Source organism: Xiphophorus hellerii, chromosome 10 (assembly GCF_003331165.1).
Source record: "Xiphophorus hellerii strain 12219 chromosome 10, Xiphophorus_hellerii-4.1, whole genome shotgun sequence".
Lineage (NCBI taxonomy): Eukaryota > Metazoa > Chordata > Actinopteri > Cyprinodontiformes > Poeciliidae > Xiphophorus > Xiphophorus hellerii.
The window spans coordinates 13,934,483-13,961,621 of record NC_045681.1 but is presented as its reverse complement, the minus strand read 5'-3'; the positions used below and the strand labels follow the sequence as shown (position 1 = coordinate 13,961,621).

The window sequence follows — 27,139 nt, the reverse complement described above, 5'->3', positions numbered from 1 at the left end:
CTGGAATTTTTACAGCCCATAAATGTTCGAATCAAAGGAGTTAATGTCCAAACGCCTGTCATCGTATTTTATAGTTGTTTTACATTCAATTTATTTTATGCGCGTGGCATTGCAGACAATAAAGCTGTTTAGCACAATAGACTGCTTGTAACAAAGTTCCCCCATTTCTCCTAATTTAGATGATTTATTTTTAATTTGCCAGGTGTTCAAATGAACACTTTAAATGATCTTCGGAAAGTCTGGGGATTTATAGCTCATGATCAATTTAGAAGATTACAAGAACTTACGGAATGGGAAAATTAGGAGTGGTTCGAGACTTTTCCATGGTGCTGCATCACAGAGCATCACATCAGCAGCCAAAAATTAGAATTAGATGATTAATTCTAATTTCACAGAAAGCTTTAGATTAGGACATCCAGTAGCAGAGCAAACTTGTGGTATATCTTCTTGCGCATTTTTTTATTTACCAACATTAGCGTATTAGCTTCGCATAATGAGCTGAAACCTGAGCTGTGTCCTGGCCGAAGAGCACACAGAGGAGTATGCGGTTATTAATACACGCAGCAGAAGGCATAATGTGGGTCAAACGTGCCAGATGCCACGTGAGAGAGACAGAGCAAAAACCCACCTCCCTCATGTCCTGACATGTGGAGGGGCAATAGGGCTACTTCCATCAGCTGTGAGTCTGAAAAAGGGCCTCTGGAAAGTCTCCAGCGGAATGGGGCTGCTGCAGCGCCACACAGAAATGAACCTCAAAATTCATGTGGTCATGATGGGAATGAGGTTTTCTGAGGATTTTAGATTTACAATTTGCTAAACTAGTGTATTTCGTCAGCATGAATACTGCTGAATTATGTGATGTTGGTGTTTTTCCACATTTTCTACTTTATCATCAGGCTTTCTTAAATCATTTTTTTTATTTGTCTGTGGGCTTGAATTAAGGCTCATCACTTGTTAAGGAACCGCATAGGGGAGTACACGTAATGAATGGCCAGGTGTCGTGTCATTTATGTCATATTTTATCACATTGGCTGAGTTATTTTTTCTCCCGAGGAAGGCATCGAAAGCATGGAGGGAGCTGCAGCTTTAATTTGAAGGAGGTGGTGATATATTTTGCAAATTTGCTGCATAATAATGCCTTCAAGACTTTTGACGAAAAGATATGTTGTGACAAAGAAAATAACATTCCGTGTAAATACTGACTGACATTTAAGTAGATTTTACAGAGGTGCATTTTTGTTTAAGGACTGCCTCATGTGTACATGTAACATCTTGAATTAAATATTTCTTTATACAAGAACACAATCAAATGCCTGGCTATCAGGCAGATCCTTCATTTTTATAAAGTACTTAATCATATCATATATAATATTTTATGTCATATCACATCTCATATGACTGTCAGTAGCGCTGCAACTTTTTTCCATACTGACAAGAAAATACACTTTTTTGTTTTGACTGCTCAGTACTAATGCAAACGGACTGATTCAGGATTACAGTGGGTTTATGTGTATGTATTTATTGATATTTATTGAAAATTACATATCCATAGTTTTAAATTTAATATGAAGATACAAGAATGTTTTTTTATGTAACTCTTAGTTGGAAAACATTTATTATTCTCCACAAAAAAAAATCTACTTGCTCTGATTAAAACGTTAATGGACTGAATTCATATGGTGCTTTTGTATAAATGCTTCCATAGATTGGTTGGCAAATTTGCACCTTCATACTTTGTACTGTAGCTCCAGTGCTTTCTATTTTTACCCTTACAAGAAATACCATCTGTCAGTACATAAAAGAGGAGATCATGTCTTTGTGTGAACTTTGTATTAAAGTCCAGAGTCGACTGACGGATTGCAAATCCCTAAATTACCTCCAGACTTTGTTAAATATAGCTGTCTAAATGAAGGGTAGCTAATGAAGCGAAAAGCTATGCATGCATGTATCCATGCGTCCCACCATCAACACAGTTCAAAGCAGCCCTCATCTCCATCTTTTGTTCTTCGTCTAATACCATATAAGGCTTACATTTGTGTGCAAGCAGCTTACAAAAAAAACACAACAACCTAATTTGCTAGACACTATTTGTGTGTTTTGACATGATTTTTAGCTGATTTATGAGCAGATGAAACATTTTTTCTCTTTTTGTTGTACCACATCCTGCAGGATTTGATAAAGTGGGATTCTTTTGGTCTCCGCGCTATTTGTTTCCTCCGTGATTAAAAGCTGCGTTACTCAAATTGCTTCATCTGCTTTTCTCGCCAGATGGGATCTATTTGGATAGGCATGCAAAGCACAGATTAAACCAAACTTATCCAGAGCTCTAATTTGACAAAGGCATTTTATGATAGAACATTTAGGAAACATTTCTTTCATGCTATGAGTAATGACTAACAGGGCATGGCTATTTGGTAGCGTTTGTACTGATTTCCGTGGGTTTTTGCCTCTAGAAGAGCACTCAGGCGACAGGGCTGCCATCAACTCGATGCAGTAATGCCTGAAAACACAAAGAAGCCCATTCAGAAACCCATGAATCCATATCCCACACCCACAAAGTCAAGAGGACACACAGACCCATCCAGCACACAGCCTGGAGTCAGTACAAAAGGCAGTGTGTGCTTACGCAGTAGTTAACAAAAAAGTATCTAGGAATCACTATACCCATCCACAGTCATATACAAAGATTTATGTGTGTAAAACATAGAGGGATATTTCTCATGGTTTACGTTACATTGAATGTTTTAGTGATCCAGTGCGCTTAGAGTTCCACGTCGTCTGTGTTGGCTGACTTTGGAGCCACGGGCTTCTCTGGACTGGTCTGGGACGGACAGAGCCAGAAAAGAAATTAAAAGCAGACAGAGAGGCCCCAACATCGGCTGGTCCACACCAAGGCAAACAACGCTGCAGAAACATTCAGGGTGGCTTGCAACAAGTTGTTTGACAAGCCTGCAGAACTGCTCAAGCTCGTGCATGACAGGAAAAGTCTGAATCCAGCCTCTGCTTGTTCACATTATCCCAAATATTAAAGAGTCATGTTGATTGTTGACAGGACTTCATTCAGTCATATTTGGACGTCTTTCACACAACAGAGCAAAATAAGGATAAATACGATCAAAACGAGACAGAAATCAGAATTCAAACAAGCAATTCAGTTTGATTTAAATTTGGATCATTTTACTGTTTTGTACCGTATAAGCTCATCTACTCGTAGTCCACACCTCAAATTCTTGAAAGGTCTTTTCTTCCTAATCATTTGAATTTTGTGAGACTGGGTGAGTTACAGTAGGGGCACAGTTGTGAAGAGAAGGGATAATGATCTATGTTTCTCAGGATTTTTGTTACAAATTAAAAACCTACAAAGTGTCACAGTCATTCGTATTCGGCCCTCTCTATAGGTAAACATTACAAACCTTCAGAGGATACCTCCGAAGTTTGTTTGAGAGAATTAAGGAACAAAAAGCATCATGAAAACTGAATATATCATTAACACATTGAAGCTTCTCTGCACTTTTATCAGCAAATACAGAGAATCTAGTGTGAGGGAGGGAGCTAAATAGTGTGATAAGGGAGCTAAATACAGGGCAAGTGCACTGCCACAGTCTTCAGATTTCAATTTGAAAACACATTTGAAAAACTTCTTTCCACTTCACAATTATGCACTACTTTTTGTTGGTCTTTATCAGAACCCCCCCCCCCCAAAAAATACTCTTGAATTTGTAGCAGTAATTTAACAAAAATATTAGCGTTCAAGGTGCGTAATAACTTGCAAAGCACTGCACAATGATGCATAGAGAATGTTGAATAAACAGCTTCCAGGTTGAAGGGAACGAGGAAAACCACGGAGAAGGTTAAAGGATAAAGTGATGAAGGACATGTGCAGGGTGTGACTGAAGAGAATAATGGGTGAGATGAAAGCAGAGGATTATACAACAAATATAATTTCCTTTGTTTGGACTGTGAAGCCACAATAAAAACACAATTCTATGCTGCCAGTAGTTGAGTTGCAGTTTGGGTTACAGGATCCTGAAGGGACCCAAGTAGAAATTTTTTTTAAAGTTGAAAAATAATCAGATTAGATGGCTTTGATCAACATTTCATACTATTGCAGGTGTATGAGTTTCTTAATCAAATTACTGCAGGATTAACATCTTCCATATTCCACATTCATCACAGACGCCAAGATTGTAAATAATTAAAAACCTTGATATACACAACATGCAATTAATTTTTTTGCCTTCACATCATCAATGTGGAATGTATTTAATTTGATGCGAGTGTGATGGGACCTAATCAATTCCACCTACAAGCAAAACCAGCTGAGCCAAGGTAGGACAGTTAATTTTACCTATTAAATATTCATGTGACGACGATTTGAAACGCAGTGCATTTATTAAGAGTCATCCTAAATAATAGATTGTGTAACATGATGCAGGAAGGGTTTAATGCTACACAGTGACAGGTAGGTGTGCTTAACCCTGTAGATGTGTATCTTTACGCATGCACAATCTGTAACTTTATCAAAGTTGCCAATATTTAAATGCTTGAGGGCAAGCAGTGGAAGCAGAATCTAATAATTAGATGTGGTATATCTTCTTGCGCATTTTGAAACCACAAATGTGGATATTAATTAGGATCTAATTAATATCCACATTTGTGCTTTGTCATGCTGTAGTTATCTATAAAGCATCTATCTATTTTAGGGAAATTCCTCCTTCTTTATGAAAACTATTGCTGCTGCTACTTTAGGCACAAGGAGTCTATTTATTGTTTTTTCCTTATCCCACACTGCCCCCTGCTGACCATGGTTAAAAGCACGTCAACAATGAGATCTTATGTAGAAAAAAAAAGCTTTATTAATAAATCATGATACAAAGTATATGAAAACGATAAGTAGAGTGAGAACACATTATGGTAATGAAAACATTGATAGTGTCAAACAAAATACAGTGGATCTTAGTTTCACAGTAAATTAAATACTTCTATGAAAAGCTTTAAACACTGCAACAAAATTCTAATTTTGACTAACATCATTCCTTGAACTTATGACTGACTAGACAGGCGTGACACTGTTGCATTATCTTCTGTAACTTTAGAGAATGATAATGTTTAAGTAGCTGGTCACTCGTAATGTGATCCTCCAGTTAAAATAAAGAGTGTCACACATTTTCTGGGACATTCCAAGTCTTACAGCAGCATCGAAACATACAGGTAAAATGTCTACTACACATTTGCAGTGAACACTTGCCAGAAGTGTACGCAAGTGCAAAAAAAAAAAAAAAATCCCTCCAATGGCCTGAAAACAATAATGACTTTGAATTGTTCTCAATAGGTGGAATTTCTGGAATCCAAAACGGGAAATTGGATTTAAATGAGTCCCAGAAATCTGACAACCAAACTTTACAACCAGCAGTGAAACTCATCATATATAAATTCATTATACAAGAGTGACCTACATAAGATGTATTTATTTATGTTAAACAAGGTGATGAGACTTTGTGAGAGACTCGATTTTAGGTGTTTTAGACACATGCCATAATCATCAAAATTAAATTTATTACACTGTAATAAATCTATATGTGTGTTTCTCCTTTTGAGTCGGATTACTAAACTAAATTAACTTTTCAATTAAATTCTAACTGACTGTGATGTAACTGTGTGGTGTGGGTTTGTAAATAACATATGCATGACATACATAGAAAAACGTGCTTAGTCACACTTCTGACAGCTTGCATCTTATTAAACCAGAAAAAGTCCGATTGTATTGGTCATCTTTTCCAGAGTTTCAACACATAAAATGTAGAGACCTTGTAGGACAGATCAGGGAATCAGATCATGTTTTAGCTCCATTACAAGCAGTATGTAAAATATTGTGCGATGACTCAAAACTTTTGCACAGTGCTGTAAATATTTTCAGCTTAGTCAAGTTTTGAGAGCTAACAATCTAGGGATCACTTCATTCTCTAAACACTTTTTCGCATCACTACTTTGCTTTCTCGTTTCCGTTAGCAGGGCGTTTAACCGCTTGTGATGCCTTCGCAGTTTTTGCCGCTTTTTCCTTCTTCCCTTCATCCTTCTTTACAGTTACCTCGTTCTCCTGGACCTCCTCCTCGTTTTCCGGCTTGGCGGCGACCTTCCTCAGCTTGTGCTTGCCCTTGATGGGCGTTGAAAAGGTGAGCGAAGACTTGATGAAGTCCAGGGGGAAGAGGCCCACGTCTCCATCGAACCGGTTTTTGGTGACCTGCAGGGATCTGCGGCCGGGACAAGTCACCAGCTTCTTCTCCTGCAGAATGAGGACATTGTCGGCCTCTTGGCTTGCCTGGGGAGAGGTTAAAGGTCAGGACTCGTGCACTGAATGCGTCTTTTCTTTTTAACATCACAAGTGTGTGTTCTTCTCTACTTGTTGTTCTTCCTATTCATTGGGTAAACCACGGTTTCTGCATGTTTCAATAAATTAAATTTACAGCACTTTAAACAAAATTAGTCCAACAGTGCATTAAAAACAAATATTTGTACCCTCGTAAATTTCTTCTTTGACACACTTAAAAGTTTTATTTCATTAAACTAGTGGAGAAAATGTTAAGATGTGAGTGAATTTAATTTGGGATATAGTAATAAATTATTCGGCCTTATTCAACTTAAGACCCTGCAGAACCCCCACTAGACCTTTTATGGGAGAGATTGGACAAAATATAGAAATTAAATACCTTAGCAGAACCGAAGATGGATGCAGTCTGCAATTCCTTGTCGTCCTCCTCTTTCCTGGGATGAATGATCAGAGTGACGTGGCAGCTGCTGTTGGTGGCAAACTTCCTGAACACCCCGATGATGTGGTCCTGGACGGCAAATCTGGATCATAAATTCATTTACATATTTTAATTCAAATGTGCTAATGATTAGAGCCTAACTAGACAGCTATTTTCAAATCTACTTTGTAAGAAATAGGTGTTCAAAGAACATTGTTAACACCTGCCAAGCATGGTGGTGGGGGTACTTGCCAGTTGGTCTACCTTAAGATGGACGGCTCAGGTAAGTGTTTTGTCTACCATCAGCAGGACTTTCAGTTGCCTTACTGATGTGACTATTAGCTGAAATGTTGTGTGTTTCAGTAAATCTGTTGCAGATGAATCTACAGGTTTTCATAAATTTACAGTTCTTGTACATTTGCCTGCTTACATTCTGGAACATTGAGCTCTGCCTGACACTGAATAAAAGTCTATGTTTCTACTCACTTATCTACTGAGAGGTTTTCTTGACCCATCATGAACTGCAGGTTATCAATGATGACATGGTTGATGTCATAGAGGTAGACGGCGTGTTGCATGGTGTCCAGTACTGTCCTGAAAACAGGTTCACAGAAAAGTTCCCAATTAAAAATGGTGGTCGCATCAGCAAAACGTAAATAAATGCAAAGAGAAGGTAAAGGTAAAGTAAAAACCGACAGCCCTGATCAAACTCACTTGATGTTCTGCTGTCCGTGGAACGTCATAAAGTAAAGCGGCAGCTCCTCAAATCTGTCAGCCCAGAAGTCGTACTGTTCCAGGTTCTCCTCCAGTCTTTGCATGGCGAACTGCGTCAGCATGATCTTAGCTAGACGCACGTTGTTTATCTCAAAGCTGCCCCACAGCGTGTTGACACCCTGCATGCAGAGGTCCAGGGCGAGCTCGCTGATGAAGGTGGTCTTCCCGCTTCCAGTTGGACCTGAATAGGAAACACATTGATAGAAAACTGGACAGAAATTGGGTTATGAACTTTATTAGTTCATAACCCCATTTCACCCTTTCCTACTTCTATTTCACACCTTTAAACAAAGCATTTTATGCCCACATAATAAAGTAGCAGTTTGGTTTTCTGTAAAGAAAAATGCACAGATCTGTAACATAATTACATTTAAATATGTACAATTCCTTCAAAAATGTTTCACTACATCGTCTTTCCGTTTATTTTGGGCCTGATTCCAGTTTGGGCCAGTTTGTAAAGATTTCGATTTTTATCCACTATTTCTGCACCAGCTTTAAATAAAATAAGTAGACAAATGTCATAATACATAATAAACACAGATGAAACAGAGTTATACCTTTAATCATGGAAGCATGACAGATAAGTACCTGTGAAAACAGTGAGCTCTCCCTTTCTGTGTCCCTTTAAGATCCGGTTGAGCTCTGGAAATCTGGTCCACTTAACTCCAGCCACCTGATCTGTGTTAATCAGCTCTCCGTAAACATCTTCTCTGAGCTGCTTGAAAGAGACAATGGACTTATGCGCCGCTGGGATGGAGGCTTTGACAATGCGGGACAAGTTTTTCCCTTGGGAGAGCGCCTCCAGTGGACAGGGCTGGAACTCCCCCGGTCGCACTAGGGTGCACCGCCGCATGCCCAGCTTACGCGAAAAGATTTTTGATGCCTCCCAGGAGCGAATGTCGCCCCCCAGCCACAGCGTCACCCTCTTGAACTGCTCCAGGTAGGGCAGCAGGGCCGGTGGAAGGCAGCTGACCCCGCGGGGCAGAGCCACGCTGGGGAGCCCTGTGCCTTGGCAAACGGCCAAAGTGTCCAACTCGGAGCCTGTCACCACCACCTCCGAGTCCATACGGTTCACTAGGGTGAGGCCGAACAAGTTAAAGTAGGAGGTGCACTTTGGAACTGTGGCTTCATTATAGGTGACTTTCTCTCCATCTATCCCTTGGGCGGAGAGGAGTTTGATCCCCTTCAAGGAGGAGTCAGGACCACCAAACCAGGGGAAAACCAGACTCTTGGTGGGCTTAAAGAGCCTCACTCCAAACTTTTTCAAGGTTGCATTGGAGATCTTTGTGATCTGAAAAAGTAGAACAGTGATAAGCTTGTGAGGTAGTCCTCCTTTTATTAATTCATACACATTGTAAACCAGAACAAGCGCTTTAACAATCAGTACGGATAACAGTTAATAAAGGTCTGCATTACGCAAAAGATTATTAACTCTAGCGTGTTGCTAGAGATGCAGATTTTCTTTTTATTGTAACACACACTTTAAAATCTTTGTTTAAATTCACCAACAATGATGTCGTGCAAAAGTATTCATACTTTTTGAACATTTTCACATTTGTCATATTAGACCCAGAAACTTCAGGCGTTTTACTGGGATTTGATGAGATAGATCAAACGTATATTTGTGAAATGGAATGGAAACAAGTCATGGTTTTCTGAGTCTTATACAAATACCAATCAGAAAGGTGTGGTGTACACTTGTATTGAGCGCCAGCACAACGATAATCCTAAATTAAATTAAAGGAAAACGACTTCCTTAAGAAATCACCTTGCTACTAAATAAATGACACCTGACAATTTGACTTTTCTGCAAATAAAATTGTTGAAGTTTGGCAAATAGTAAATAAAAAAAATCCTATCTGCTGACTAAATAAAGCCCTATGTAAATCCAATATAAACATAATTCATAACTTTAATGCTTCAGTGTTTGACTGTAAACAGGAATACGTTTTTTAAAGATTCTGGAACCACTTTTTAGAATCTTGCAGCATGCGGATTTAGTTGTAGCATTTCAGAAAACAGCGTGAAGATAACATAAAGACAGGATGAAGTTCTTCTTAATCCTACCTGGAACATGGTTTTAACCAGCTGAGCTTCCTCGTCGTGGAGATCTGTGAAGGGCAACGAGCTGGACCAGATTTCCCGCACTTCCCTCTGCTCCCTCTCCCTCTCCTCCTGCTCCTCCAGGCTCTCCGGATACCCCAGCAGCACATGAGGGCTGAGGGAGTCCTGCTCGTCCTTCTGCATCACCTCCAGACAGTCCTGGAGGTCCTCCCAGCTGCCCTCCACCAGCGTGTCCTTGCACAAAAACTGTCCCGTGGTTTTGTCAATGAACAGGGAGAAGCTGTCCTTCCTCGTGAACACGTCGATGAAGATGCTTGGGATGTGGAGGCAACTGTAGCCATCGTGGAAGGGAATGTCTTTGGAGCGCAAGTACTGCTTGATGTCTGTAACTGTGATGGGACTCAGAGGGAACTCTACAGTGGACTTGGCATCCTTTTTATAATTCCTGATCAGGTTGTGGGATTGGAAGAAGTCTGTACTTCTAAGCCTCGGGATGCATGAGGTCTCTCGAAGTTTGTGGAGGAACCTATGGGTGAGAAGTCTGAAACACGGGGAGGAAGCATGTCTTTGATGCAGAAAGCTTTGGGCCGACACCTGCAGGAGACAGGTGGTGCCCTTTAGCAGCAGGCCTCTCCACATTGGCTATCTGCTTAGCTCAGTCAACCTACAAAAACACGCAACGAAGAAAAACGCATGCAAAACATTAGTTAGATGCATTAAAGCTACACAACTAACTTTATGAAATGATACAGAAATATACTAAGGCAGAGAGTCTTCTTTTTCACTCGAACTAACACAAATTACAGATTGGAAGTAGACAATGAAGCACCTTATAAAAATCGGCTAAAAAGTGCGTTACGTTAATAAAAACCATGATCTTCATAAAGACATTTTACCTGCTAAACGTCTGACCTCGTCTTGAACCATGCTCCATGCAGCCCGGGTTTTATTGGTACGCTTTCAAAACAAGTCCGTCTGAAACACACTTCGAAATCATAGAAGAAGAAACATCTCTTGCGCGTTCAGGTCCTTACGTCAATGTCGTTGCCATATTGTGAGTGGCATTTTTTGCTGCAAAGCATGCAAAAAGAAAAAGCTTTGGTCAAGCTGGGGGATTGCGCCGTAAATGGAGATTCGGTCCAGAAAGGATCTGGAATTTTAAATGCTGCAAGCCATTGACTCGATGAAATCTGCAGGGTTTTCTTGGAAACTACTTAAACTACTTTGAATAATTGTGATTGGAGTTAATGAAGTTATTATTTCTACGTAAAGTGCCACGAGACGACATTTGTGGTGAATTTGCACTATATAAATTAACTGAATTGAGTTAAATTGAACTACGGAGCTCCTGAAGGAACACAGAGGATTTCCCCCAGGGGGTAAGTTTGCATTCCTTCGCACACTGTGGTAATGTTATTTTAAAACAGGAAAAGAAACTGCACATGAAAACTATTCCAGTCTAACTGCCTACCAACACGAAAAAGCCTGCGCTGGTTTCCAAGGAGAACCCGACAACCTGCCACACACAATATGGCAGACGGCGCTCTGTTGTAGCAACCGCGCGAGGAAGCTATGAAACTTCAGTTCCGTGTATATTTCACATCGGACCTTTCAAGCGACGGGCTGCCTTGTGTAGCTAGCGGTGAGGTTGTCCTCTACGAGTTTAGGAATCGCAGTTTTTATAAATTACCACATGTTAGCAGTGGTTTGTCTTTACTGAGTTGAAGATAAAGTTGAAGGTCAAAGGATGACATCCAGAGGGACGCCCAGCCGCTTCCTGAAGAGCGTTCTTCAGAACGGTGTGGGCCGATACGTGTGTCAACTGAAACGGGTCTCCATCATCTTCTCCAAGAGGTCTCCGAGCGCATTGGGAGTCAGGTAATGTATATTAAAATATATATATACTACATTATTATTGTACTCCTTTGCACATTTACATTTTGTCTCTGTACAACCGCAGACTTTAACGATTTATTAGAATTTTACGTGATAGACTGATAAAGTGGCCTCATAAAAGGACACTCTGTCCTTCAGAAGTCCCCTATTTAGTAAGTAGATTCCACCTGTGTGTAATTTAATCTCTATAAATCCAGAAGTTTGTTTACACGACAATGTATTTAAAGTTCCAGCTGGAACTGTCAAAGCCAGTGACCTTTTGCATTGTAAGAATTATTGTCAAATATCTACTGTTGCATGTTTACTTTATTTCTTAAAACATGCCTTATTTGTAGAACTGTCTACAAACTAATTCATCTTCTCCTCCTGCAGGGATTTCATTGAGGAGGGAGTGGTGGATTATGCCAATAAGAACCCTGGGACTGTTGTTTATATTTCTCCTCACACCAGTAGTATCCCTAAAGTAATTGCAGAGTACTGTAAGTACCCACAATATTGACGAAATATTGAATTGGTCTTCTCATGATGGCTTTATTTTATTGTTACTGTAGTTATGTGATCAATCATTGGTAGAAATGTCCCTATTGTTCCAAAGATCATCACAAAAATGAATAAGTGAAAAGCATTGTGTTCGCATGAAAGCATTTTAAATTCTTACACATGGGGCTCCGGTAATTAATGTTTAGATAAAACATTTGAAAAAAGTACAATTTCAGACTCAGTTTTACACACCAAAACTTGAGTTAAGTTGAGTAAAATGTTGCCGACACATCTCCTACAGTACCGGGTCTTGCTGTCTGTGTAAACATCATGTGGTCAGGCTTTTTCTTACCATGAAGGTCTCTTCAAAAGTTTACATGCTCTCATAAATTGCTTGATTGCCATGTAATTCGGAAGCTTTTAAAATGATTTGACTAGCTTTTAAGCCAATTAAGGAGTTTGTTCCATGTTTTTATTTTAAATAAGATCTGAGTTTCATTACAAAATCGATCTGTTTGTGATTTCAGATAGACTGCGATGTTGCATTCCCATTACAAATTCAGACTTTTTCTGTTCCTTCATAAATGTGCAACAAAGAGTAACTTCTTTGTAAATTTTGCACATTAAGATACAGTACCGAATAACATAGCAGGAACCAGAACAAAATAAATCAAAAAAGCAGTCATAAAGCAAAATGCAAATACCACATCACTGTGTAATAAATTAGTTTGTTATAAGAAAGCGTGAACTGTGATGTAACACTCCTAATGTACTGTAGGGGGCAATATGTTACCCCTTTTCTAAGATTCCTTTTCAGGAATAAGACATGGACGATGATCATGACATAGTTTCTGTCAGACTTGCATGTTTATCTTGTTCCCATTCAGTTTTTCACCACATGACACATTTATTCTCCCACCTTGCAGTAAATGGTAACACAAAGGAGGAGCTGCTCACCAACAAAACGTCGCAGCAGGTCTTAGAGGTTCTCACCAAACTGACCGACCAATCTGGCCAGGACATCATCCGCATCCGCAAGCCGTTTCACACCGACAGTCCCAGCATCCAGGGCCAGTGGCACCCGTTCACACACCGCCCCCCATCTGTCGGCCTCATCAGACCACAGAACCAACATGGAGAATAAAGACTTCCTAATGTTATTGTTGGGACAGTTTCCAGAAACTAATGAGGCTTGTCTTCAGGTTATATCCTGAGGGTCCTGCAGAGAAAACACAGTTCTGACGTGTGCTGTTATTATGTCCGCCATCCTCTTAGCTGGAAGCAAATGCAGTCTTCAGATACATTTGAAGCTAGCACGTTTAATGTTAATGTTTTTTAAAAAAGCAAAATGTGTATATAATGCATTGTATTGAAATAAAAAACAATTAAAATTAATTATATAGAGGCATTTCATATTTCATGGACTGAGCAGCTTTTTCTCAAAATGAGCTGAACAGAACAAAATTCTTGAACTTCTGGTTGATAACGGGGCTTAATAGCTTTGTGAACACATACGGTGCCTTGGCATATTTTTCATAGCCTTTAAATCTTTTGTCGCATTATGCTAAAATATTTCCAATGTGTGTTATGTGAACTTTATTTAATAGACCAATACAAAAGTGGTCCATCATTATGAATTGGAAGGCTAAAGATACATGGTTTTTAAAATTTATTTTACAAATAATCTGAAGCGGCGGGCCTTCAGTGGAATTCATACGAACTTTGCACATCTGTAGACACATTTTTTTATACAACATGGCTTCGTCTGTCACATAAAATCCCAAGAAAATTTTATCAATAAATTCCAGTTCTAAGTTTACAAAAAGTTAGAAGAAAGATGAATGTTGCGAGGTACATCACATGGAATGTTTTTGCTGCTTAAGATTTGAAGGTGCTCCTTTTGCACATGCTTAAATGCCCCAAAGCTTGATGAAGATGACAGATGGCTGTTTGATAGCTGGAGGGGCAACAGTCTTTTATCATCAGATCCTACTGTCCTCTATATAATGACCTTTAACAGTAACCAGATACTTACTGCTGTAGCATGAGTTTTTTTTTTAATATCAAACCTAACCAGCCGTATATACAGGCTACTGATCCAGCTTTTTTTGCAAACCCCAACCCCTAATTCATCATTTCTGACAGGAAAAGCTGGCGATGACCTCAGTGATGTAAGCAGAGAATTAGAAGTCGATGGTTCCTCTTATACAAATAAGAGGATAATCTCGGAACGATCAGAGCCATCTCAGGAGCGAGTTACACCAATTTAACATTTTATTGAAAATTTACAAAACAGCGCAACGGTTTCAAACCACCCTTGTGTCTTTGTATTTACCTTTAGAGCAGGCAAACTTTCTTGTATTTTTTTAACCTTGCAACAGTTCTCCATGATTTCTGAAAAGTTTCTTTTTGTCAGCCGCTGGTCATTAGCCTGGATGAGGACCCATGTTGGTATCTAGAATGTGAAGAGAAAACCAAACTGCAGAAAGGTGCATCAACTTGGAGTCTGCATACAACAGTCATTAGATATTATCTACAGGTGCATCTCAATTAATCACAATATTGCTAAAATGTTAATTTAGTAATTCAAATAAAAATGTCATACCAATTTAATGGGACCTGAACTCTGTCCCTGAATGCACATTCACTTTCTCCCTCAGATCTGCATTCTTACATCATCACAATTGCATGTAAGTGAAAATCAGAGCTGTTCATTCAGAAAAAAAAAGACAGAGCAAATGCTCTCAGCTGTTTTAGCTCTTTAAGAAAAGACTTGGGAATTGAAAAGGTGAAAATTCTTCTGATTCATTTTCGCCTCCTTCCCTTTAATCTAACTGTTGCACCAATTAAAGGCATCACATCCGCTGCTCTCCCTGAGGCGAGCTGGCACAGCTTGACCCAAGCAAGGACATTAAAGGCTCTAAATAAAGTTGCTGTTGCTAAGCTACTGCTTTGAAAAATGGTAATTTTACCCTACCCCCCAACCCCCTTCTTCGTCTTCTCTGGGCTTATGTTTTACCTCTGCCCTGACATTTTCATGCAGAAATGTAAATGACTCTGGGACTCATTGTCCCACCGGAAAACGCCGGCCTCTCCTCTTGCCACGAGCTGAAAACAAACAAGCCGTCTTGAGAGTAAGATTCAGTTTGAACATGTCTTACATGTAATTTCATGATTTCCCCCTTCAGGCTGTTGACACTCATTTCCTGTTTTTTTTTTTCTTCTCCAAGCTAAACATAACCCAAGTTATTGTTTTTATTATTCTCAGAAAAACCAGCGGCTGTTTAATGAGGTGAAATAAATAAGACATGAGACTCAAAAAAACATATATATATATGTCAACACATTAGGGTAATTTACTATTTTACAATAAGAGTGGACATAAGTTCAGACTGAAAGGAAATACAGATTTATGTCAAATAGAAGAAAAACGGATGGAACGGGTCACTGTTTACAGGAGATTTTACATCATTTTTGAAATATACATTATTAAACAGCGCAGATCATGGAAGCCATTAAATAAATCAAGTAACATTGCACTTCCACATATATCACAAAGTATAAATAAATGACAGTGACTTAAGCCAAAGGTATAAGTTTGCATTGTAGTTTTCCACACAGTGCCATGTGCATATTTTAGTAACTGAATGGCCTAGTGAGAAACCAGTAACAAATAAAATAAAAAAAAACTGTGGGTGTTTAGTTTTCATTTGAAATGACAAAATATTCTATTAAATGCAAATGTTAATGAAAACCTCGGTGTATTTCAATTTAATATTTTGCGCTTTAAACAGAAAATCCAGTGACCAAAAAATGTACGTATTGACTTCTTCACTCAAACTTCAAATAAACAAAACGAAGCAGCAGATGCTAAAGATTCAGTATGGACATGCATGAGATGTACATAAGAAAAACTGAGCACAATAATTTACTGTTTATCTAACACCAGAGGAAGCAGCGTTGTATCACTTTACATGTGCTACAAAATACAACTTTTTACAACTTTGATTTAAATAAAACTGTACCCTATAAATATATAGCATTATAGATTATAGAATATAAAAATATCCTTAATTATGTGCTAAGCATCAACATAGAAACTCGTTACCTCTTTCCTGCATCTGCAAAAACACAAACATGAGTGTTCTTGGAAATCTGGCTCAAATTGACTAGCAATCATTCATAAACTCAACAGGGTCCTTGAGAGAGCGAATGGAGGGACTGATGGATAAAAGTTTTATGTAGCGGTAATAGGATGAGGAAATTGTGGGGGCAGATTTAATAAGAGTAAAAGTTTTTTTTTTAAAAAAAGAAGTGTCTTGACAGAAAACAAGGATTAAAGCATGAAATACATCTGCTCTGGAAAAGGGTTTTTTCTGCAGAATCAAAAGCATCCTAAAGGCAAAGAAAGGGGAAAAAACACAACATTTTTGCAACTTCTTTTTAAAGTATTATTAAAAATAGTTGATTAGTGATATACTGTTTGATTTTATGTGGGAATCAGATGTCACAGTTGACTTGAGCGCATTTTATTTGTTACTCAGTAAAAAACCAGCAGGATTTGCTAAATGCTGAGGCGTTAAGTACACTGAAGCGTACTTAGCCCCTCAGTACTTAGCGATTCAAATCACAAGGAACCTTGTTTACAAATGGACATTTTACAGTGCTGTGTGTGCTGTTGGTTTAATGGGATGCAAACCGTCAGAAATAAAAATAAACAGTTTATACTTCCAACTCCCACTAGTCTCACATGTGCAGGATCTGTTTGCATCTTGATAAACTGATAACAAGCAATGTACTGTGCAATCTTTTGAGTGTCTGAACCAAAAAAAAATAAAATAAATAAACCCACTGGTTTTCCAGTTTGCAAATCAAACGCACTCAACACTGATATGATGACATTCCCAGTATGATTGATTCATGAGACTATGCAGTGGGATTTTCTGATGGTCAGGTTGTCCAAGTTTTAACTTGGATCAATAAAATGCTTTTGTTGAAAGTCAAAATCTGAAATGAATTTAGGGTTGGCTGTGAAAAACAAAAGATGTACTGTGAAAACCAGGATGAAACCCTTAATTTGTACTTCTGGTGGTTTATATCTCACTAAGTCAGTGGTAAATACCGTATTTTGCAATCCTTACATCTGACCATGTTTCTTAAATGTTTGCACAAAAGGGAAAATAATATGTTGTCGTTGGTTTGTATTGGTTATAGTAATTAGCAATTCGACAAGTAGCTATCCCAAATAGTTTCCTGACTTGCAGCTGCTTCAAGCCAAACTGGGTTGAGAGCTCATTTCCAGATCTGATTTCTGTGGCAAATCAAACATAGCATAACTGTACCCAGTCCAAACTAACTTCTACATTCAATACAGTTCAATAATAGTATATTTCTTAGAATTTTATGTGCTCAAACTTTAAAGGAACATGAAGAACATGTTTGTACAGCGGACCATCAATTAGTGAGATACAAATTTTTAGAACTCAAATTACACAGTTTTTTAGAACTCAAATTACACAGTTTTGCTATATTTAGATCACTGTAAAGAATTGTTCAACGCATTAACTCAGATTTTATAGATAACGTTAAGAAATGCTCCAATGTTGTACAAAGCAACTGAGAGAGGCTTAAATTGACAAGCAAAGGAAATAAAATCTGTGCACAAAGACCAAAAGGTCTTGTACCCTGCAAGGCTGCATCAGCCTGCAGAGATGGCAGGAACACAGGAAGCCTAAATGCTCCTGCCCTCTCTTTGTGAAGGTGAGCCACGCTGCGCTGCTCTGACTTATGCACTGCAAGCCACGAGAGAGGCCTGCTGCTGCTGAGCTACAAGAGCTGACTCGACACCTTTCTGGGAAGACAGACATTTGTTCACGAACGACCGTGACATGTTTACAAACTGCTCACAGATTCATTTCAGTCATCATATATTATGCAGTCTCTATTTAATCACAGGGATGCTCACCTTGCCATGGAAATACATTGAGCTGTGCAGCTTTTGGTTGTTTTTTTGGCATCACATTGCATGTCCAGTCTAAAATTTGCCACCTACAGATTTTTCCTCTTTCTTTTTACTGCAGAGGACAAACTTACGTGCTAATACGTACTCTATTTGTACTGATTTCAGGATAAAACAGACATTCTTTAATTCTGAAACAGCCAAATAATTATTTTCTTCTGTGATACCATTACATTTTACCTAAAAGACAAAGATGTCAGAGACATGGAGGACAAAAATTAAAGGGGTGGAGGTAATTGTAGAAATGATTACAATAGTGATAAACAGAACAAGACAAAAAAGAAAAAAATAGTAACTAAATTATAATGAAATATAAATTATCAATATTAACATGTAAAATTATTTCTCAGCTGACGATGCTCTTTGTGTATATATGTAATTGTGAGATTTCACCTGCTGCCTTGTGACTATTATGCTCTGTCTATTTATGAATGCTGGTATGTAAATGTGCAGAGAAATGGAGGCAAAAGTTGCCTGCAGTTTAAATGTGGGAGGAGTCATAGTCATGTATAAGAAACTTATTTACGGTGTTTTATCTATTTTTCTTCAGGGTGCGCTGTGCTTTTTAAAAGCCACAAAGTCCGTCTGCAGTATTTAGATAAATCAGTTAATCCAGCTGAATTCTGACTCCTCTTGTCACACACGGCACATTTCCATAAATGTATTTTTTTTCCCCACATAAATAGCAGAAAGCAGAAACAAGCAATAGCCCAGCTACAGCTATTTTTACAAACACAATATAATGAGCCTGTAAAAGGAAGCAAGTGTTTAAACAAGAGAAAAAACAAAATAGTGTTTAAATGAACACAGAAATATATGTTTCATACAAAGTTTCTCAAGTGATACTTCAAGCAAAATGCTAATTTCACAAAAATGTACTGTCCATTGTGGTTGTGTCACAGATTCGTCTTTGACTCCAAGCTTCCTTTCTTCCTCCATTCAGAGTGGGAAAACAGAGGATCAATTCTTCCTGACAATAACTAAGAAGTAGTGTGAACTGACATCTACAGCAGGAAATATACTGGAAGACAATCACTTAAACTTTAGCGCTCCACAAAAGCTTTTATGCTTTCCACCTGTAATTTGAATTCAATTGCATATTTCTAAAATAACGGTGGTTTTAAAAAAATATGTACCGTTTTTGCTTCAAACACTTTTTCGGTGGTGAATTATTGCAGCTTAATAAAATGTGGAAGTTCTAAAGTCTTAAAGAAACATATTAGTGACGATATCTGAGCAAAATATAGTTTTTAAGAAATAAAGAGGGATTTTTTTTTAGCAGTTTTCATGTAGGGTGTACATGAAAAGAGAGTCCAGAGAGAAGAGAAAAGGTTAGTAAAAGCAGGACTGATGCAACAGTGATCAGTGGAGGCACACAAGGCCGATGAGTTTCACCAACCAGGGACAATCATTTAAAGTAATTTGTGTGTGCTGTTCACTATGGGGTGAAGTAGAAACGGTGGTGATCTGTGTCAAGTGTGGCAGAAGGGTGGAAACAAGACTCTCTGTAAGGATGGTTAGCAAAAGTATTGCCTCCTCTTTACTCTGATACTGCTAGAATCCAGTGCTCTTGCATCAAAGTTCAGACAAAACTGATATTTTTGGCCCGGTATTGTGGTGGCAGCATCTTACTGTAGGAATGCTTTTATTTAGCAGGGAGAAAGAGGCATTTTCAGACTTTAAATGGGAAGATTGGATGGAGCTAAATACAGGGCAAGAGAAGAAAACATGTTAAAGGCTGCAAAACACTTGACACAGGAGCAAAGGTTCACTTTTCAGCTGGAAAGAAGAATAGTCAGTAGTTTCAGTCTCTAGATATGCAAACCTGGTAGAGGCAGACCTCTAAAGAATTGCAACTGTAGCTATATGAAATGTAGTATTGACTCATAAGAACTGAATACAAATGTACGGCACACTTCTCAGATTGTATTTCTAAAACACTTTGGATGGAAAACCTGTCATTTTCCCTCTAATTCACAATGACTTCAGTCTATATTGTGTAGATTCTAGCTATTGTGTTGGTAAATAACAAAGATAATAGTTTGTGGTTGTACTGTAACAAATGAGTTTCAAAAACATCTTTCACCAAATTTCAGCCAAAAAGAAATACTGTTATCCCAAATCAGGAAAATTGAAACCTCTACTTTTACAAACAACCTCACTTCCTGCCATCCAGGCAGCCGAGACAGAAAAAAAAAAAAACATATTGTACAACGGTCTCAGTTCTCAGGATTCAAACTTAGTAATGCTAGCAAAAACATTATTTTTCTAAACATCCATATGGAGAAGAGTATCTCTTGGTGCTACTCATAATAAATAATACACAATGTTTAAACTTCTCAAAAACCTCAAATGTTTAAAAGAAAAAAGTCCAGTGATTCATTGCAATGCAACTCCCATCGTCCCTAAACCTCCACAGAGTTTAATGAGGTGACATCGTCCCGCTCCCATTTGCTTTATATTAGTGCAAATTCTTCACAGCTGCTAAGCTTGTTTCAGTCACTCTGGTTCTTTTGGTCCATGAGCTCATGGACGCCCTCCAGATGCAGGAGTTTCCATGTTTTGAATCAAGCTGCAACAAGTCCTACACCCTGGAGAGCAATGGCAAAATTTCAGCTTTTCCCACAACCGAACCTCTCCGTTGGGTTAAAAATAAATAAGTTGGACAAACATATTGACCGGAGCATCCTAGATGGAGCTCTCATCGGGATGCATGTCCAGCTGTGTGTGTTTCCTCTGCTCCAGGATCCGGTTGAGCTCCTCCGTGAATGAGTGATAGAGCGGTGACATGCCCTCGGGGTCGGCCTGCCTCAGCAGCACGTAGCTATTTCCGTTCATCTTCCTCAGCACGCTGGGCAGCGTGGCCGACAGCCCATTGGCGTAGTCCATGTTCGGAAGCGGAGGCGGATTGGGAAGAGGGGGAGCTGGCGGCGGCGTTTTGGCCGGAGACATCTGGTCGTCGCAAGGAATTATCTGCAGGAAGCTGTCGTTAAAGTCCCCAAAGGTCGGCACCGAGATGGAGCGCCGACCCTGGCGTCCGTTGCAGTGGCTGGAGATGGTTTTGAGCTCCAGGTGGGAGCTCCTCTTTCTATCCGAGGCCCCAAGAACATGGAGGTTCTGATGGGAGAACTTCCGACTCCGACTTGCCCGTCTGGTGCAGAAGCTTACGTAAAGTAGCACCACGGTTAACACTAAGCAAAGCCCTCCCAGAACCGCCACCAAAGATATGTAGATGGCCTCCATGTGTCTGTAGGTCTGGAAATTGGCTCCTGGAGGGAGCGGTGCTGGTGGTGAGGGCAGAGGCTGCTCAGTGGGGCTGGCGGTGGAGAAAACCACCGGGCTGGAGACAGTAGTGGGTTCTGTGGAGTCGGTGGGCTCCACTGGGAAGTATGGATCTGTGTGAACCTTCACTGTGTAAAGATAAACCAGCACTGAGACTCCGTTCTCCACTGCAAAGCAGCGATACGAGCCACCTTGCTGGGTGCGAGCACCTATTATAAGGAGCCCGTCCGTCCCAACGCGGTAACCTGTGTTCAACCCGTATCCCTGGAGCTCCTTGCCATTTAGCGTCCAGCGTGGAGTTGCCAGGTTGGAGCGAAGCTCACACTGGAGCAACACATCGTCCCCCGACATCACAGCCCGTCTCCGATGGATCACTGAGTAAAAGAAAAGGACAGCAAGGGGGACAGAGACGAACATCGAACAAGATGTCAGGTCACAGAGGTTGCACGTTTTAAAAGCGCAAGTGGAGTTAAGGCATCACTTTCTATCACATCTCACATGCTTCTTTAAATGTAGCGAGCCCTGCAGTGCAGCAGCAGGACCGCCTGACCTCCAGCAAGAGAGGAGCTGATTAAAATGTGTATGCTGGGACCTGGGGGATGGGTGAGGAACATGCACCTAATGAAATCCCTCCACAAATGCTAACAGCTTGGGCTTTTTCAGGCAGAATAAGAAGGACTCTTTTAACCCCTTAATCTGAGTGTGAAAAAATTTAGGGAAACTCATCAAAGAAGGGCGGGAGGCAAATTAAGTATTGAACTTTTTAAAACTTAAAGGAGTCGGGGCTGTTGAATAATGGATTTATAATAATTGCAAGGGTGTGTGTGTGTGTGTGTGTTGTAAGACATACCATTTCCTGGATTCTCTTTACAGCCTCTGGTTCCTCTAGAGATGTCCTGCGTTAAGTTTGACCTAAAAAGAAAAGGTTTTAGAAAAATATGCATTTAGCCATATTAGAATGGAATAGACTTAATGAGATTTTAAGAAATGTTCCCAAATAGGTTGCTTGGTAGAAATAAGCAACGATAGGAAGTTAAAGACAGTATTTCCCATTCACACTTATTCACTACTTTAAGTTGCTCCATGAAATAAAATCTAAAGAAAAATATTTAGAAGTTTGTGCTTGGGACTTGATAAAATTTGAGAACCTTCTCAGGAGGTTCTTTATAAATTACAAGAGTACATCAATTTTATAGCATTCTACTGTAAAGAGTAGCTAGCTAAACCTGTTGTACCAGAGGAAAATAAGAATGTTTTTTCTTGTAAAAAAAAAGGGGAAAAAAACAAAAACAACTCACATATTAGAAAATTGTTTCCAATTAGTTAATATGTTATTTTTTTAAAGCAGTGATAGTTTGCAACATACAAAATACGCTGCTACCAGTCAGTCACTATTAAACTTTTGTCCATGATGAAGATCCTACATAGCAGATGATTTCTTTAAATTCAGACTTATCTAAACCACATGTCCAACAGCAATATTTTGCAAGTATTTTCATGCTGCAGAACATTTTGCATTGCTTGAGCTCACTGCAATCTACTGGCAGAGGGAGCCTCCGCACTTGGACGCTTTGCTTGCTTTAATGAATAGTGGGTGAGCAAATCTCTTCCAGCACTATATCTGCTCTCCAACACCAAAGAACAGGCTGTTCCATACTCTTTGTAAAAGATTGGTTTTATATATCAGATGTGTACATTATGATATGTAAGATGTTTCTTTATTATTCTGCTCTTTGTGTTGCATTTTTCCCCCAGCAGCCATGATGAGTATAACAAATTCACAGAAGTGGCAGAAGTGTTTGCTGCAGTAATAGAGATTAAGATGTCTGCTGCTCACTGATGCAGAGTGAATGAGGAGAGACAGTCCCAAATGGAGGACTGAGCACACTGTATGTGTTTGTTTTGGACGGCTTTACACTTTGTGATTTTGCTGGTTTATGGCTGGCTGCACGGTGGAACAGCGGTTTACACGTTCTCCCCCTGCATGCATGGGTTCTCTCTGGATACTCTGGCTACTTCTCACAGTCGAAAAACCTGGCTGTTGGGTTAATTGGTTCCTCCAAATTGCCCTGCTCTAAATTGTGCATCTGCATGTTTGCTTGTCTTCGTCTAATGGTTGTTGGAGGTAGGCACCAGCCCCCACATAGCACTCACCCCTCACACCTCTGCATGGATAAGTGGCTATTGATGATAGAAGGAAGGTATATGTGGCTGATCCACAGGTATTTGATACTGTAACATCAAAACAACTGAGGTTACACTTACAGAGATCCCCATAAACATAGTGTGACAAATGGCCGTGTCTGCCTTCAACAAGCTCCCTATACTAAGGCCCACATGGAAATATTATTTTGAAACATAAATGTAAAAAAATCCCCAAAAATAAATAAGTGATATACAACATCAAACAGATTTGAACTAATTACTGTTCGAGTTTTGAATTTCTAAAACTAATTATATATTATTCCTAATTACATGCTCCGCCTACTGCATTCAGGCTCATGATCCATCCAAACTGTCAAAACTTTTTTCTGCTGAAGCTCCTGCTGAGTTTCACAGAAGTGATAAAAAACATAATCCAGGCCAGGCACAGTGTCTTAGACCTGTTTTCACAGAAACTGCCTTGGACGAGAAGAGGCTGTATAAATGATTAATCATGCTTTGATATTGCTGTTGGGACAGAGGGAGGACATACGGTGACATCCAGACCAAAGCACTGTAAATGTTGTAAATCTGTTAATAAGCTCAGTGAATATGATTTAACCATATATTGATGCTTTTTCAGTTTATATTGAAAACTGAAAAGAGTTGGTGGAAATGTAAATGGTGTATAGAAAATAAAGGCGGTAGATTTATAATCTGTTTTTTTTTCATGAGTGTGATCTCTGTTTTCTGTATCCACCTCTATGAAAAAACGCTGTGCATCTGTAGGTGCTTGCCTCACCTCTGTGAACGTGACGATATTTCCACGCACACTCTCCCATCCCAGCCGCAGAATGGGTCTCTGGCAAATACGCAGTCATAACAGGAAGTGTATCTCGTACAGGTGGACATTGGTACCTGGATCACGCCAGAGTGGGAGCTGATGTAGATGCTTCTCTGTCAAACCCAAAAAAAGAAAAAAACAGTTGATGAACTAAATTGCTTCAACTTTGGCTTGACTTGACAGCTGTTGTGCCTATACAATGACAACAGTGCAATGCACAGTTAGAAGATCTTTAAAAAGATCCTCAGAAAGCCTTATGCAACAGCAGATCATAATTGCTTTTAAATGCCAAAATAAATTTTGACAACTTGAGAGAAAAACAAGAGGGATGACTCATGGCACTGAATCTGTAAATACCTGTACTGCAGATATCACCATGCTCTCTATTGGCTGTGGTTTGGCAAATATCTGCAGCTCCTCTATGATATGCATCTCTCCACCGACTTGCACAGCTCTGTGCAACCACCCATCATCTACAAGACAAGACACACACGTATTACACTAAGCTGATGAAGATTAGAAACAGTCACTGTTGGGAGTTGACTGAACTTCACCTGTTCCCAGAAACAAGACAGTGTAAAGGTTTTCATCCAGCGCCGGCTCCTTGTGCACGGCGATCTTGACGTAGTTGACGCTCCTCTTGAACATAAGTGGCCGCAGGTCTACTGGGTGAACCTGCTTAGCCATCAGGGGGTGCCTCCTGGCGAATGTGAGCACGCTGTCTGGGAGGTCTCGAGAGGAGTTTATGCCCTGGGACCTGTGTACGTCTGTTATACACTGTAGGGAAAACCATAATCCAAGTGTTTTACCTATTAAAGGTTGATAAAATCTTTCAGAGTTCAGAGAAGTAAGAGATGAAACTTACTGAACCAGGTCTTGGCTCCGGAACCTTTCCTGTATATTCCCTCCACTTCGAATCCTGCACCTCCATGTATGGTCCTTCAAACACTCTGCGCACATCTGAGAAAGTGTATTGGCAGATGGCGGATGCTTTGATATTCTTCCTGAAATATAATCCAACACCCCAAAGACATGTCCAGAAGACACCCGTTAGGATTGATGATGCAGACAGATCTAAGAAGAAGCTGCCGCCGAGATCCATTTTCAGACAGAGTACAGATCATCAGTGACAAGTCAAAGATCAGTAGGAAGTAGGAATTTATCCAGAAACTTGCAGCCAGGATGAAAGGCCTAATCTTTTAAGAAAATAGACAGCAGATGCAGGTTTCCCAGTTTGTTATCAGTATCTAGTCCCATCATCCACACCAAGAATAACCATTGGTTCTCTTCACCAAATTTGCAAAACTAAAATAACTCCCTCCCTCTGAGTCATAAGCAGAACTGATCTGTTTTTTTGTCCCAAACCTGTGAAAAGACAAGATCAGAAACTGGTAATCACAAACCAGGTGGCTCCTACTCTGGTGCCCTAAAGGTGAGATTAGTAAACTGAGGGGGTAAGAGAGGGAAATAAAGGGTGTGCGTCAGATTCTTAAATCCATTGTGTCCCCACGTCAGTCATCAAAGCATTCACCTGAGAAAAATGAGAACCAAGTGAAACCTGAGTCTTCAAGCCTCACAACTGGTGACCAGTATGGCTCAGGGGCTTAGTCATTCTTCCACGCTTGAGCTGATGTACATTGTAGGAAGAAGGAAAAGTAAAAAAGAGTAGAAATAAAGAATTTCCACAGCCATTTCATTGTAAATAATTTTGGGCTGTTTTTCAGTTCATAAATCCTTTTTTTTTTAATTTGCACCATTTATTGCTTTTATCCAAAACTAATTTGGAAACTAATTATATCATATTAATGTATGTGGTACCTTTTTATATTCAGCTCTTATTGATTTGACAAGTGAAACATTTCCCAACAGACAAAATAAACTATTCCAGTTCCTTCTTTATTCAAACAGTAGGACTGTCCCACTTTCTATTATTTGAACTTACACACACACCCACACGCACCCCCACACACACACACATATATATATACTCTTACCATTCCAAGCCAAAAACGCCATAAAAGATGCTGCTTTGCACGTCTCTCCCCTGCAGGACAAACACATCACGCAGGATATTGAGGTGAAGCTCATACTCTGGGACTGAACACACCATTCTGGCCTTCAGGAAGGTGGTCCACTTCCGCTGCAGAGTCCTCTGGCCACCCCAGTCATTCTGCAGGCAGAGGAAGCAATGGACACATAGATTGAGTGGATATATTTTTGACTGTACAGTAACTACACAAACCCCACTTCAGATTAAGCTCAAGCAGAATATTTAATTAAGAAGTTAAACTCAAATATGTGGATTCTTTATAGACAGAATGATACATTTTGAGCTTTTTTCTGTTTTATTTGATACTAGTTTACAGTTTACAAAATGTGATTCTCAGAAAACATTACATGAGACAAATTTTTAAAATATTCATTTTAAAAAAAATCGGTATGTTACCTTTACACTCATGCGGTATTCACAATCTGTTTGTTGTGGATCTGTATGACTTTAGTTTAGGGTTTTCCTCTATTTGTGGACTTATGTATGTTAGTATTTTCCCTTGTTCTACATTTCCGGTTATTTTTAGTGTCTACTCTTGTTCTGCTAGTACCTTCTTCTCAGAGCATCAGTTATCTGTACTCCTGCAGCTGTCTCTCACTTGTGTTATACTTCAGTAATCATCAGCCTCCCCAGCAGAAATAGCTCTGAGTTTTATCAATCAGCATGAGATCATCTGTTGCCCCAGTCTCCTGTTGCATTCAGCCTGGTTTCTAAATCTGTTATTAAATCTTTATAGCACCACGATCCCGTCTACGTCGTCTCTGCATTTGAGATCCATTACAACCAGAAGCCCTGGAAGCGGAAGACTGCTGACTTGACAGTTGTCCTCCATATGGTTCATT

At 39.5% G+C, this 27,139-nt stretch overlaps 3 protein-coding genes across 3 annotated transcripts in view; 1 reads left to right on the top strand and 2 right to left on the bottom strand.

Annotated features, from left to right (window-relative positions):
* Positions 1-4,831: 4,831 nt before the first annotated feature.
* Positions 4,832-10,576, bottom strand: twnk (twinkle mtDNA helicase). Its single transcript, XM_032575318.1, has 7 exons — positions 10,481-10,576; positions 9,588-10,248; positions 8,109-8,811; positions 7,461-7,701; positions 7,233-7,340; positions 6,708-6,849; positions 4,832-6,319 (listed from the first exon to the last, which is right to left on the bottom strand). The coding sequence occupies exons 2-7, from the start codon at positions 10,221-10,223 to the stop codon at positions 5,984-5,986; spliced, it is 2,166 nt and encodes a 721-aa protein (XP_032431209.1). The 5' UTR covers positions 10,224-10,248; positions 10,481-10,576; the 3' UTR covers positions 4,832-5,983.
* A 603-nt stretch (positions 10,577-11,179) lies between these two features.
* On the top strand, positions 11,180-13,373 carry mrpl43 (mitochondrial ribosomal protein L43). The gene is made up of 3 exons (XM_032574547.1): positions 11,180-11,462; positions 11,853-11,959; positions 12,887-13,373. Exons 1-3 carry the CDS (start codon positions 11,332-11,334, stop codon positions 13,102-13,104), a joined length of 456 nt encoding a protein of 151 aa, XP_032430438.1. The 5' UTR covers positions 11,180-11,331; the 3' UTR covers positions 13,105-13,373.
* Positions 13,374-14,213: 840 nt separating this feature from the next.
* Positions 14,214-27,139, bottom strand: part of sema4gb (sema domain, immunoglobulin domain (Ig), transmembrane domain (TM) and short cytoplasmic domain, (semaphorin) 4Gb) — a 39,832-nt gene continuing 26,906 nt past the window's right edge. The window contains exons 9-15 of the mRNA XM_032574546.1: positions 26,242-26,417; positions 25,113-25,251; positions 24,802-25,024; positions 24,605-24,720; positions 24,206-24,360; positions 22,112-22,173; positions 14,214-21,635 (exon numbers count right to left, since the gene is read on the bottom strand). Of these exons, the coding sequence (XP_032430437.1) occupies positions 20,668-21,635; positions 22,112-22,173; positions 24,206-24,360; positions 24,605-24,720; positions 24,802-25,024; positions 25,113-25,251; positions 26,242-26,417 (1,839 nt within the window). The 3' untranslated portion in view covers positions 14,214-20,667. The remainder of the gene's footprint in view (positions 21,636-22,111; positions 22,174-24,205; positions 24,361-24,604; positions 24,721-24,801; positions 25,025-25,112; positions 25,252-26,241; positions 26,418-27,139) is intronic.

Excerpts from the sequence above, each read along its gene's own strand:
- twnk (XM_032575318.1), bottom strand. The coding sequence starts at position 10,223 with ATGTGGAGAGGCCTGCTGCTAAAGGGCACCACCTGTCTCCTGCAGGTG. Across the intron at positions 8,812-9,587 it reads TGGTTAAAACCATGTTCCAG|ATCACAAAGATCTCCAATGC; the intron begins GTAGGATTAAGA and ends CTACTTTTTCAG. Across the intron at positions 6,320-6,707 it reads CCATCTTCGGTTCTGCTAAG|GCAAGCCAAGAGGCCGACAA; the intron begins GTATTTAATTTC and ends ACCTCTCCCCAG.
- mrpl43 (XM_032574547.1), top strand. The coding sequence starts at position 11,332 with ATGACATCCAGAGGGACGCCCAGCCGCTTCCTGAAGAGCGTTCTTCAG. Across the intron at positions 11,463-11,852 it reads CCGAGCGCATTGGGAGTCAG|GGATTTCATTGAGGAGGGAG; the intron begins GTAATGTATATT and ends CTCCTCCTGCAG. Across the intron at positions 11,960-12,886 it reads TAAAGTAATTGCAGAGTACT|TAAATGGTAACACAAAGGAG; the intron begins GTAAGTACCCAC and ends CCCACCTTGCAG.